Raw genomic sequence first — 13,500 nt, 5'->3', positions numbered from 1 at the left:
GAATGGGCCTAAGACAGCTCATTTTATATATTTACATATATGTAAAAATATACAAAATAATATATAATAATAATAATTTAATAATGATGATAATAGATTCAGATCAATAGTAAGCAAATATATGCAAATAAAATTAAAATATTACATTTTATATAAACAAAGCGACATAAATGAATATAATAGATAAACCTCAGTTTCCACTTATCAAGGACCTAATGAAAAGTTGCTAAAAAGTACGCTACAAATTATTATTAAGCAAAGAAAGTTAAAGGATTAGATAAATATTTAAATTATGTAGGAAAATATATAAATTTAAAAAAATAAAAAATTGTATTAATATTTAAATATGTTTTTTACTTTATAGAATTTTTATATTTTTTCTTTCTTTCATTTAATATTTAAACAGTTTCTTGCTTAATATTACTTATATAATTTCTTTCTTTCATTTAATATATAAATATATATTTGTATAATTTATATTTTTTCCTACTTTAATTTAATATTTAAATAATTGCTTACTTTGTATAATTTATATATATTTACTTCCCCAAACAAAAACCAACCTTATCCCCATTCGTGGATACCCTTTTCTCCCACCAAGACACAGGAAAAAAGCTGTTGAAATCATAAAAAATCATAACAGCAAACAATGGTGGCCCTTTTCCCCTAACTACCCACCCTGCCCCTCCACCCCTCGGGGGAGCTGTGCATGTCTGATGGGCTTTGTTTGTGTGTGTGTGTGTGTGGGTGTTGCAAGGGAAAAGTGAAAAGCCAGCCGCGCCATTTCCGTTGATGTTGTTTGTTGCTTAGTTTGTTCTCTTGATTCTTTCGTTTCTCTAACATTTTAATATAATTTTTTGTTTTGTTTTAAACTTGCCGGAATTTGAGACCTTGGCGCAGGCGCAAACAACAACAAACAACAACAAATTGTAGCGAAAAATCTTCGGAACCATGGCAACATGTTGCCGCAGGAGCAGCAGCGACACGACCAACATTCGGCAACATGTTGCGCGGCCAAGAGCTCACCTGGTTGGCTGGCTCCGTGTAACGGATGCACATTCGCCGAGCTTTGCCCCAGCTTCGGCTCGTTCGGCTGTGCTCGGGCGGCGCTCGGCTGGTGGCTTTGGCTTTTCCGCTTTTCCGCTACGCCTGCTCCAACGTCAACGCGGCCAACGCCGCCGCCGCCTCAGTCAGTTCAGCGTGAAGCGTTTGCGTGTGCGTTACGTTTGGCGCGAGTTTAGCTTTGTGGAGCCCAAAGACAGCACATCCTCCTCCTGCCGTCGCCACTCTCAGTTCTAAAACAAAAAACAGAAAAAACGGTTTTTGAAAAACACATCTTCAAGTCAAGTGTAAAATATATATAAATATTTTTTTAACATTTTTTAATCGTGCTAAAAATCAGCTTTTGGTGTGCGCAAAAAATCAAATCCTCGGTCATCTCTGTTCTGTGTTTTTGTGATCTCCGGAGTTATCTCTCTCTCTCTTCTGTTTTCCGTATTTGCTTTTGGGGCTCGTAAAGTGCCTTACGTTGTTGGTTTTTTAGGGTTTAACGTCATCTTTGTAGAATCTGGTATCAGGTGGATTTTGTTTCCTGGATCCCCAGAATTCTCATTTGAATAGAGAAAACTTAATCAAAGTGTGTGGTGTGTGTGTGATTTTATCAATCATTTAAATCGAGACTATTTCTTTAGTTAACTTTTTTTACATAAAAAAGATTATGAGAAAAGGGGATAAATTATTATTATAAATTTCATTTTTTTTTTCTTTAGAGAAATTGATAAAGTTTGGCTTTGGAAATGTAAAATATAGTTTGATGTGCGTTTTTTCTGAGTTTCTTGCTTAGTTTTACTTTTTTTTTCTAAGATTTGTTTAATTTTAAATGATTTTATTAAATATTTGACAAGTTTTTAGTGTCCTTATTGAAAGGAAAATAGTTTGCAAGCTACAAATATATAATTTGTAAAATCTTTAATATATATAAAATGTATAAAATATATAAAAAAATAAAAAATTTACTTTTATATACAAACTTTTATGTATATATTTTAATATACCTATAAATGATTACTAGTAAAAATCATGAATCATGAATTTAAGTACAATTTTTAAGACAAAAAACACAAATTTCTAAACAACTGCTTTTCAACCATATTTTCAAGCTCATAAAAATATTTATAATAATGTGTAATTTATTTTATTTATTTGTTGAGTCAATTAAAGGGCAGTTAAGAAACTCTTGGCTAGTATTTTTTCCATTTTAACAATTAAGTTTAATATTAGAAATGTGTCTTACGATCACTGAAAAATGCCATAAAAATGTTTTTATATTTCCAACAATATTTGCCAAAGGTTTTGCTGTTCATATTCCTTGAAAATGTAATATATTCTCAAATATTGTGGAATTTCCTCAAGATTTTAAAGTAGTAAATACAATTTAAAGCTAAATCTTTCCGTCTTAATTTGTTAAAATGTAAAACAAACCATTTATTGAATAATTTTATTCCTTAAAAATATATGTAAAATTTATTTACAAATTTGAGACATTTGTAAAATTAATTTAAAAATTGGAGTTATTCTTAAAATAATTAGTAAAATTCATTTAAAAATTTGATTTCTTCTTTAAAAAACTGTAAAATTAATTTAACAATTTGATTTCTTAAAGAAATTTGTAAAATTCATTTAAAAATTTGATTTCTTTTTAAATAAATATATAAAATTAATTTTAAACTTTGATTTATTTGCACTATCTTCACAAAATATTACTTAAACTTTTTATTTATTTACTTTTCCCCATTATTTTTGTATTATCTTATTTAAAAAATATATATAAATTTACTTTTAGCCAATAACTTTATTTTATTTTATTTAAAATTGATTAAAAATTTTACAAAAGCCAAATTTTAGCCCTCTTCTCTCGTAAAATTGTCTTAAATTTTAATCAAGTTTCTCCTGAAGTCAATTTCCCAGCCATTTTGAAAGTTGCACTAAATCGTTTGAGCATTTAAAATTTGATTTGCACGGCGATCGCTTCGCTTGGCCAAAATGCTAATGAATAATCTGCCAACAATGTGTTTGCCCAGCTAGCAGGCAGCTCTCAGTTGCGGGCCAAATATTTGTCATTGGTTATTAATTGTGGTTCTCGTTTCGTGTCATTGTTTCCCGCAGTTGCGGTTGCATTTGAGGTGGCTGCCATCGATGCCATTAATGCTGTTCGGGTCTGTTCTGTGATTGTGATTGTGATTGTGATTGCGATTGTCGCCTGTTGCCAGGTCGTAAATCTCAATCAGACAAGTTAGAAGAGCCGCAGAGAGATTGGGCAAATAAATCTCAGCTTGGCTCTTGGCCACTAAAGCAAAGCAAACACTGGCAGACGGCAGACAGACAGACAGAGGGAAAAATGTTAAATATTTCTGACACTGATTGCTCACTTGATCGCTCGCTCGCTCCTGCTCCTGCTCCCTGCTCCCCGCTTCGATTAGCTTTGTTTTCCAAAAATAGAACCAGTAGAGAGGGGCGAAGGGAAAGCCTTGGAAAATCCAGGGAAACCCAAGTGTGAGTGCTGACAAATTTCCCGACGGGGGCTGACAAAAATACAATCCACACACAAGCCAAATATGAAACGAACCGAGAGACTATTTTTGGTCCCAATTTCGGAGTTTTTGGAGTTGCGAGTGAGTTTCTGGAATTGGAATTCCACAGTTTGTAATTCTTAATTCTTCTCCTGGCCCTCATTTCTTCAGCTGTCTTCCCAAAGAATGCAATTTGCTTCGCTTGGCACAATATAATGGCATAATGTCAGGCTGGCTGGATCGTCTTGCTTGTGGGAAAAGCTTTGATTTCTTTTCTTTCTTTATTTTTTTTTTGCCAGCCTCAGCATTTATTTTCTCTTATTTATTTAAATATTATTATTAGCCAGAATTTGGGGCATTCTGCGAGTTGTGGAATTTTCAAAGGAAGCAATTAGCACACAACTCCCTTCTTTTGCTTAAAGTAAATATTAGATAATGTTGTTTAATTAATGCATTTCTCGTAGCTTGCTCATAGTTCTATGCAGTTTTTTGTTTTAAGTGGGAAGTTTAGTTACTCTATCTTATCTTGGTTGTTTTTTTAGAAGGTCTTTATTACGAAATTATAGGAAATGTGCTCTAGAAATCAGATCTAAGGAGAAGTTTTTGAATATATCATCACTAAAGCTGCTCAAAATATTTGTATAGCCCTTTAATAAATTAATTTCTTTCTAGAAATCTAATGTTGTTTTTTTTTTTATTTTTTTATTTACATTTCAAGTGCTGTAAAATTATTCTTTGTTATTTATTAAATTATGTATATATGATTTTTATATAAAATTCTAAACAGGCTTCAAAAAATGTAAAATTTTAAGAAAATGTTTTTATAATATTTATAATATAATATATTCAAAAAATCATTTAATAATGAATTACAATAATTAAAGTAAAGTAAAACTATAGAAATATAGTTTGCAAAAGAAAATTAATTTATAATGAGTTTTGGAAGGCTTAAAAAATGATATAATGGATTTTTAATAATGCAATTATTGAATGTTTATTTAAGAAAATTATTTAATAATAAAATTTTTGAATTTTTTTTAAAGAAAAATTTTTAATAATGAAATTATTGAATATTTTTTAAGGAAAATGATTTAATAATGAAATTAGTGAATATTTTTTTAGGAAAATGATTTAATAATAAAATTATTGAATATTTTTTTAGGAAAATGATAAAATCATTTTCTCAAAAACCCATTAAATAATTTTTTAAGCCTCCCAAATAATGACATAAATTCATTATACATTAATTTTCTTTTTTTTAAGTAGTATATTTATATAATTTAATACTTATTTATTTATTTAATACTTTAATTATGGTAAATCCATTATTATTTATTGAATTAATTATTCTCTCTTTAATTTCAATATTTAAGCTTCTTAAAATCATGGCTGTACTTTTTAAATAATTTATTTTTAATATAAAGTTAATGCAGGTTGCTTAAGTTGCTCCTCGTGCTCTCTCTTAGACCTCTTAAATTCCTCCCTAAATTATCCAGAAAAGCTTTTCTCGCCTTTTTTTTCCATCCACTGAATGCATCTTTTTGTTGCGCCCTGCAGTTTGGCAGCCACTGAGCAGGGCGCTTACTTTTAGAACAAGCGACTCTGACGGACTATGACTGACTATGGCTATATATGCATCATTAATTTTAATGACTGTTAATATGGAGGCGGTGAAGGAGTTTGGCTAAAATAGCTTGGCCGCAATTTGAGTTTCTAATGACTCCGAAAACTCATCATTAACACAACTCCTGTTGCCTGGCTGGCTGGCGGCTCTCCTGGCTCTTGGTTCTTGGTTCTTGGTTCTTGGTTCCTCTGAATAAATGCAGATTGGTTGAATGGAGAAGAGTCTGCATCTCGTTAGCGGCTTTTTTTTTTTTGTGTTCAGTTCAGTTTGTTGTGCTGTTTTGTGTGTGAAAATTTCGTTGCTTAAATTGTGCTAACAGCGGCTCGGCTGCAATTCGCCAATTATTATGCGTAACATAACGTTGGGTAACCCGAGACCCAGTCTGTCCGATCCCCCAAGAAACTGAGAAATCGAGAAACTTGGCCGCGCTGCAGGCGACCACTTACCGTTCCGTTGGACAAACTACAACTACTAAAAGCATTCCTTTAATGCCCGGTTAATTGAAACATACAACAAAATGCTTAACGGGTAGCAACTTTTATTTTCTGTTTTTCTCTTTTTTGTTGCTTTATAATAATTGAAAAATGCAGGCATCTTGCCAAAAAAAAAAAAAAGTAAACCCAAGCAGCATAAACAACAAAGCTTTTAGGCGCGTATCTCACAGATACCGATACGAGTTGCCGCTCCAAAGAAACTACTAAAAAAAAGGCAGCCACTCGACTTGCAGATGTCCAGCCCTCGCTCTACTATATATGTATATATCTCTTTCTATATATATTTATATATATATTCCCCTTACTGCTTGGCACTGCCACACATAAATATCCCAAGTTCAAGTTCATTAGGTCTCACACGGTGGCACCCCGACAGCGTGGAATATATATAATAATAAAAATAATACACAAATTCCAGCAATTTGTTGTAATTTATGCGGGACATTTTGCATGTTTCCCTGAGAAAATTTGCACACACCAAAAAAAAAAAAAAACGAAAACGCTGATCCATGTGAATCCAAAACTCTTCATTCGAAATGGTAATCTAAAAGGGGTATTAATTGGTCACGTTTTTGGCCAAGACACGATGCTATAGTATATATTGACAGTGAGTCAGTTGCAGATCGTTGCGGATCGAACCAAGATAGGCTTACGTAATGCCCGGCGAAGGTCTACAAGTCATTCTCAGTCGCTCGCATTCGCATTCAAAGAAAATGTGTCATTTTATGGCTCAATTTTCATCTTTGACACCCTTAGAAGAGGCCACAGAGAGGTGGAAGTAGAAATAGGAGTGGGAGTATCCTTTTTTTATTTTTGAATGGAAATCCCACAATTGAATGCTGATGAAGGCTGCTGCTGCTCCTGGCAGGGGGGCCTTGTCCTCGTCCTTGAACAAAAATGGTGCGAAACGCTGGTCGCGTTTATTTAAAATCAAGCAAACACTTAATGCCACTAGGTTCAGGACATATCTGACTTGCTGTTCACACAGAGAACAATTTTGGAGGGGAAAAAATTAATATTTTATTTGTGGAAAATTATGTTATACATATTTTTGAAATTTGAATTTAAAATCAAAAACTATTCTCTGGAATTCAAAAAATACCCTTGCATTCATATACCGATATTTTATCGATATCTGTAGCTAAAATCGATTTTAAATTTCTATTTTAACATGTCGTTATAAGTGCGATATATCTAAATTCTATATAATATATCGAAGTATGTCTGTGAAGGAGCTAAACTAAGCTTTAATTTTCTCTCTAATTTTCAAAAATAAATATAAAGAAGTTATCAAAGATTTAGGCTTAAATCTTATTAATAAAATCGATAGTCAACGTAAAATAAATCAATTTTTTTGTTTAATAAAATCGATATTTTAATGATTAAAAATATCAGTATATCGATATTTTAACACTCCGATATACATGCTATAAATCGTTAATGTGTTTTTATTGATTTATCGAATTTTTTCACATTTTTAGATGTTTTTTTAGAAAAATCGATATTTTTATTTGAAATTTAATTTTTTTTTAATCTTGTTAAGTTTAATACATAAAATTGTGCGACATTTTCGATACTTTCTTGCTCATTCACCCCTTTTTCGAGAGTTCCAAGTGTAAACCCGCTGTTGCTTTCCCCTGTAACCACTCCCTTCCCTGGCATAGACCAAGACGGAAGTCCGGACTGGACTGGACTGGACTAGTGGGTACTCTCTCGACCTCTCTCTGTGTGTGTGGGTTTTGAGTGGGCGTGTGGCGCCCCCTTCATTGCTTTCATTTGTAGCGGAAATGTTTGTTAAAGTATCCTTCTTTTTTGTTGCTCTCTTTGTTGTTGTTGTTAATGCGTTCAGTTTGCCAGCGGAAGTGTCGCCGCTGGCCTTCTTTTTCTGTGTCCTGCGTGTCCTGCTGTGATTTTTATGCGCCACTTTTGAACCGAAAAGCACCAAAATATAGTGAAAAAGTACAGAACAGAAGCTGAAAATGTTGCGCCTTCCATAAGCTGTTTTTTTTTTTTTTTTTTGTGAATAATAAGCAAAGACTGGAGAATTTCTATTCTCTGTTATATCATTCTTCCTTCCCCCGTCGAATTTTAGTTTTCCCAAAGCTCGCGTATCCGTATCGACTTTTGCATCCGCATCCGCATCCGCAATGGAACGCCGCCTGAGGGCAGCCCTATGGGTGCTGGCGGCCCTGATGGCCCTCGATTGGCCCAAGGAGATCGAAACCCGCGGCACCTATCTCAGTTATGGTGGTAAGTCCAAGAATCTTAGGGGGGAAAAATGTGAAGAAAACCCCTTGATCGCCTCTCGCTAGGGCTTCGGTATATAACATGGGTCTGGGGGATATATCTTGGATATATGCGTGTGCCCTCTTCAATGGCAATTCATTTCAATCGGGGTGTCCCCCATCTCCATTTAATTGCTCCTCTCAAGTGACAACAATTGCCTTGGCTTGATATCGAGGAATGCAGCTGTGCCGCCCCAGAGATGACGGCGATGATGCAGAGATTGAAAGTGCAGTTGCTGCTGCTGCTGCTGCCTCGGATGAGGCTCGATGCGGTTCAACTCTCGAGTTGCGTTGCACAAATCTAGGCTAATTGTTTGTCGCTGTTGTAATAATGATGCCAGCGACCAATTAATTTGCACAAACATCTTAATTTAGGAAGCCGCGAGAAGAGAACTGGCGTCAGGCATCAGGCGATAAGTTGTCCGTCTAAGAATAGAATAATTATCTTGATAAGCCTCGCACGATGAGGAGCGTTGAAAGAATTTTACACTTTTGAGAGCAAAGCTACAGGAGGAGCTCCAGGGAAAACAAACGAGTTTCAGGAAAATTGACAAAAGAAAGTGAAATGTTCAAAGAGATTGCTTAAAGGGGAAAGATCGCTTTGGGAAAGTAATGCCAAGTTTAGACTTAATTAATAAGATTACAAAATGTCACGACTCAATCACTAAAATAATATTTACACAAGTGCTGGAATGCCACAAAGATGAATCAACGTACTATTCATGCTTTAAGTTATATCAGTAAATAGATGATTATTAAAATAAATAGAAAATATAGGAAATAGATAATATATAGTGAAAATATATATATACAGTAAAAAATATACAGTAAAAAATACATAGTAAAAAATAAAATAGAAAATATTTAGTTAAAAATAAAATACAGAAAAAAACAAATACACGAATAAAAAATATATGGAGTACAAAAATACAGTAATAATTATACAGTAAAAAATACAGTAAGATATATAGTAAACAAATACAGTAAAAAATACAGTAAGAAATACAGTAAGAAATACAGTAACAAATACAGTACGAAATACAGTAAGAAATACAGTAGGAAATACAGTAAGAAATACAGTTAGAAATATAATAAGAAATATCGTAAATACAGTAACAAACACAGTAACAAATACAGTAAGAAATACAGTAACAAATACAGTAAGAAATACAGTACAGTACAATACAATACAATTCAGTTAAAAATACAGTAGAAAATATTTAGTAAAAAATATATAAAGTAATAAAAAGTACACACATTAACAAATATATACTAGGAATATATAGAGTAAAAAATACGTTTTAAAAAAATACGTATTAAAATATACATATACCATAAAGTAAGCCCAAAAACAAGGAAGTTCTTGGCAAGACTTATGGCTATATTACACCGGTTAACCATTGTCTGTCCCCCTCCCGGGGGGCCTTTGTCATTTGGCTAACTGTTTTCTAGGCCTTTGGTCACGGTCAGTGGGAGAAAGATTCGCTATTCGCTATTCGCTATTCGCTATATTTGCACGCTATTCCTCGCTGGTCATCGGATACTCCAGGAACCGCCAAACAAAGGAGCTAAGCCAAGCTGAGCTTGGTTTATAAACAACAACAAAAATAACAAAAATAACAAAAAAAATAAGAAAGAGAAATTAAAAACGTAAGCGTGGGGGCCAAGCCAAGTCGAATGCATTTGCTACAATGTCATCCTTGACTTCATTAACCGTAACCCGATCGCCCTCTGAGGCTGCAGCCTCAGCGGGAGCAGCGGCGACAAACAAATAAGCCAGCAGAGAGACAAACGAAACAAACAAACAAACAAATAGACCGACAAACACATAAACAAACCAGCAGGCCAGCAAACCAACAAACACAGGCAAAGCTAAGAAAAAAGCCCGTCCTGCACTGCCAGGAAAAAGCTGTGACTCAGTTTTGGTTTTAGATTTATACTATATAGAGTTTACTATATATTACAGAAATATTCAAGAGATGTAATGCCTGAAAAATGTAGAGATAAATCGGAAGATAAGGTCGTGAGTCATTTGATTAAGTTGGGAGTTAGTCGTCGGGCTTTTGTTTAAAAATTCAACAAAAATAAGGTTTTTATTTCTGTATCTTCTTATTTGCAGAGATTTTTGTATAATATTTATATACAAATATTTGTAGTAAAAAAAGGTAGAAAAAATATTATACAAATTCGGAAATTTACCTGAAAATAATTTTAAATATTTATTTAAATCTTTATATTTATTCTTCTATTTCTTATATTTTATTTTAATATTTATTCCCAATTAAAAAACTTGAACATATAGCTTGAAATATGTATTTTTACCATTATTCAGCAATAAATATTAATTTTTTAAGCTTTAAATTTTTGAGCAATATTTTCTTATTTTAAAATGTTTAAACTTATAGATATACTTATGTTTATTTATTTAAGAATAAGTTTTATTTCTTAGATTTTTAGACATTTTTATTAATATTAGTATTATACATTTATTATTTTTTAATTTTTTAAATTTATAATAACAACTAATAATATAAAAAAAAATTAAAATATTAACTTGATAATTTGTAATTATTATTTCATACATTTTAGCTTGTTCAGCTTGTTAGTTTCTAGCTGTTGAATATTAATTTAATATGGTTACTTCCTAGATTTTGGTAGTTTTGGTTAGGTTTTACTATATTTTACTTGATTTTTTCTAGATTTTCCTATATTTTACTAAACTTTCCTTTGTTTATATTGTTTCCTAAACCTTTTTGTATTTTTTAAGGGTATTCAGAATTTGCCTTTAGGCTTTTCTTTGGCTTCAAATCAACTTTTCAATTCGGGACTCTTATTTACTCCACTTCTTCTGCTGCTGCTGCTGCTGCTGCTGGTGCCTTGCAATTGCTAGAAGAATGAGTTTGAGAAATGTTTATTTTTAGTACAATGTGCCACACACACACACACACAATACACACACCACCCTTCCCCCCCCCCCCCCCCCCCAAAGCCATCATTTGTTGTGAACTTTTCTGGTTGCCTGGTCAGAGCGCTTCCTGAAAGCCACCCAAAGAACATGAAATGAGATCTGCCGAGGCTCTTGAATAAATAAAGTAAGAGTGCGAATGGCGAGCTGCATGCTCATGCGCTGAGAACAATTAGAAAAGGCTTGAGAGTGCATTTTCCATTTTCCATTTTCCATTTACAGTTTGACAGCCACAAATACACGCACACGCATAGAGTAAAGCTCGTCTTTCGACGTTCTGGGCTTCAGGGTTAACTCTAGACATTACACTTGGCGCTTGTTTACCGTTCGCTCCGCCAGATTGTTTGTTTGCCTCGGATTAAAGTTTTTCCAGCCGAGCCGAGATTTTCCTCTGGCCTTTGTTGTGTGCGAGTATGTGTGCAAGTATGTGTGTTGAGTGGAAAACCCTTCACTGGCCGTCGGCGAATAGATTCTTACTGTTGCTGCCGCTGCTGCCTGCCTTTGCTGACTTGTTTGTAATTTGATGCTTATGCCATTAACAAAAATGTCAAAACGTCTAAATGCCATTGGGCATATGACTACACACAGAAAGAGAGAGCAGAGCAGAGCAGAGCAGAGCAGGGCACCCTTGCCCTTACGCTTTTCTCCGATTTTCTTAGCGCATTTCCAAAGCTTTTTCAGGCACGTAATTTGCTTGTTGGAGAGCGCGTGCGAAATGTCAAGAGAGCCAAGTCCTTGCAGATTATACAAAAAACTTTTTATTCGCAATGAGATTTGATATTTGCGCTGCAAAAAAAAAAAAAAAACAAAATTATATATATATATTTATATATAAGACGGAATCGAAATGGGATCTCTGGATCGGGGGAAAATAGGAAATGGTAAATGGAAAAGCGAGCCGGGCCGGGCCGAGTCCGATTCCGACTCCGATTCCGATTCCGACTTTGTTGCTGAATCTGTTTAGCTGATTAAATACGTGACTTAATTCCAACGGCAGCAGTGCCATGTCTCTCCCTGTATCTTTAAGATACGCCGCAAAATTTATGCAGTTGCAGTGCAATTAGAATTACCATTTGATTGACAGTTGATGGAAAGACACTAGCATATAACGCACATAATATCTACCAACTGCACTGGGAATATTCCTGGGATAATTGGTGACATTTAATCGCTAATAAGGACCTCGGCTAGAGTGCATCTAACCATTCCGAGGCATTGGGTTACCTTTTGGCAGGTATTCTAAACTCAAGGACAGAGTTTACACTGGCTAGTGGAGTTTATGGTGCAGAATATTAAATATAATTCAAGGCCCTGCAGGCTAAATGCTCATTTTGTGATCGATTTTGTGCAATAGGGGGTGAAATACAGGCTTTGATTTTTAGTTTTTTAATTTTTTCTAGTGCAATAAATATAAGGTATTAAAAATAAAATTAAAAAGTATAAATAAATTTAAATTTTTGATTTTTTAGATTTAAAGGATTTAAAGATTCAGCTTGGTACTTTTATTTTGTATATATGTATTATTAACCTAAAAATTAGATGAATTTTCAACAATTTGTTTTTATATTTATTATTTACATACATTTAAAGTAAAGAAAAAAATATAGAGAACGAAAAAGTTAGCTATTAAATTAAATGTGAAGAAAATAATATGAAATATTGATAATTAAAAGGTTTAGAGTTTTTTTTATTTATTTGTAGTGAATATTAATTTTTTATACCATAATTTTAGTCAGAAGCTTCCAAGGCAGTCAATTAAAGTTAGCAAAAAAAACTATGAAAATGTAATGAAAATATTTTGGAATATTTTTTACTTATTTTAAAATTTAAAAAACTTAAAATTTGTATTATTACCAATTTTTAATAGTACAGTTACAGTACAGTTTTAATAGTACAGTTAGTTACAGTTTTAATGACTCAAATGATTTTCTGCAAATTAATTACATATATTTTTCGTAAAAAAAAACTTAAAAATTTAAAACTTAATATTTTTGGAACCATTATTTATATTTATTTATGAATTGTTTAAACCAGAAAATATTTTTCTTCTAAATATTTAAATTTATTTCTAGGAAAAGCCTTGCTCTTAAGTCAAAAATTGGCTAGAAGCCATTGAAATTTTCAATCAAATTAGAATAATATAATTTTCCTAATGTCCTCATTTGCATACTTTTTGCTCAGTGTAGCTTGTTAGCTTAATGCATGCTATTAATTGCAACTGCATCTGTCTCAACTAAAGTGTTTAGCACGTGCACAGCACAAATGTGGCTTATTTATTAATTTGTGTTCCACAGCATCGCCCTCGGCGGCAGCTTACAGCTTAGATGTCAGGGTTTTGATTTTTCCTTTATTTTTGTTGTATTTTATTTGCAATGTTTTTTTTTCTTATGTAGTTTTATTTCCCGATCTATGCAAATGCCAGAATGCTGACAGACAGACTTGCATGACAGGGACAACTGACAGTCGACAACCAGACAACCGGACAACCGGACAACTTCGGTGACAACCGCCGGTGAACAACATCGACGGACAGGAAAAGTGAATTTACGAGCGCACTGCAGAT

The 13,500-nt window shown here is 33.1% G+C and overlaps 1 protein-coding gene across 20 annotated transcripts in view; it reads left to right on the top strand.

Moving 5' to 3' along the window:
• Positions 1-13,500, top strand: part of trol (terribly reduced optic lobes) — a 94,235-nt gene that overhangs the window by 35,670 nt on the left and 45,065 nt on the right. For 4 of the 20 annotated variants that reach the window (XM_070288167.1, XM_070288166.1, XM_070288162.1 and 1 more), the window contains exons 1-2: positions 1,215-1,349; positions 7,780-7,937. The exons of the other annotated variants lie outside the window; for them this stretch is intronic. In XM_070288167.1, the coding sequence (XP_070144268.1) occupies positions 7,835-7,937 (103 nt within the window). In that variant the 5' untranslated portion in view covers positions 1,215-1,349; positions 7,780-7,834. Of the gene's footprint in view, positions 1-1,214; positions 1,350-7,779; positions 7,938-13,500 lie in introns of those variants that run through there. 20 annotated transcript variants of the gene reach the window in all.

The sequence above is a fragment of the Drosophila kikkawai genome, chromosome X (assembly GCF_030179895.1).
Source record: "Drosophila kikkawai strain 14028-0561.14 chromosome X, DkikHiC1v2, whole genome shotgun sequence".
NCBI classification, from domain to species: domain Eukaryota; kingdom Metazoa; phylum Arthropoda; class Insecta; order Diptera; family Drosophilidae; genus Drosophila; species Drosophila kikkawai.
The sequence above is the reverse complement of the archived record's forward strand: the minus strand, read 5'-3'. Positions and strand labels throughout refer to the sequence as shown.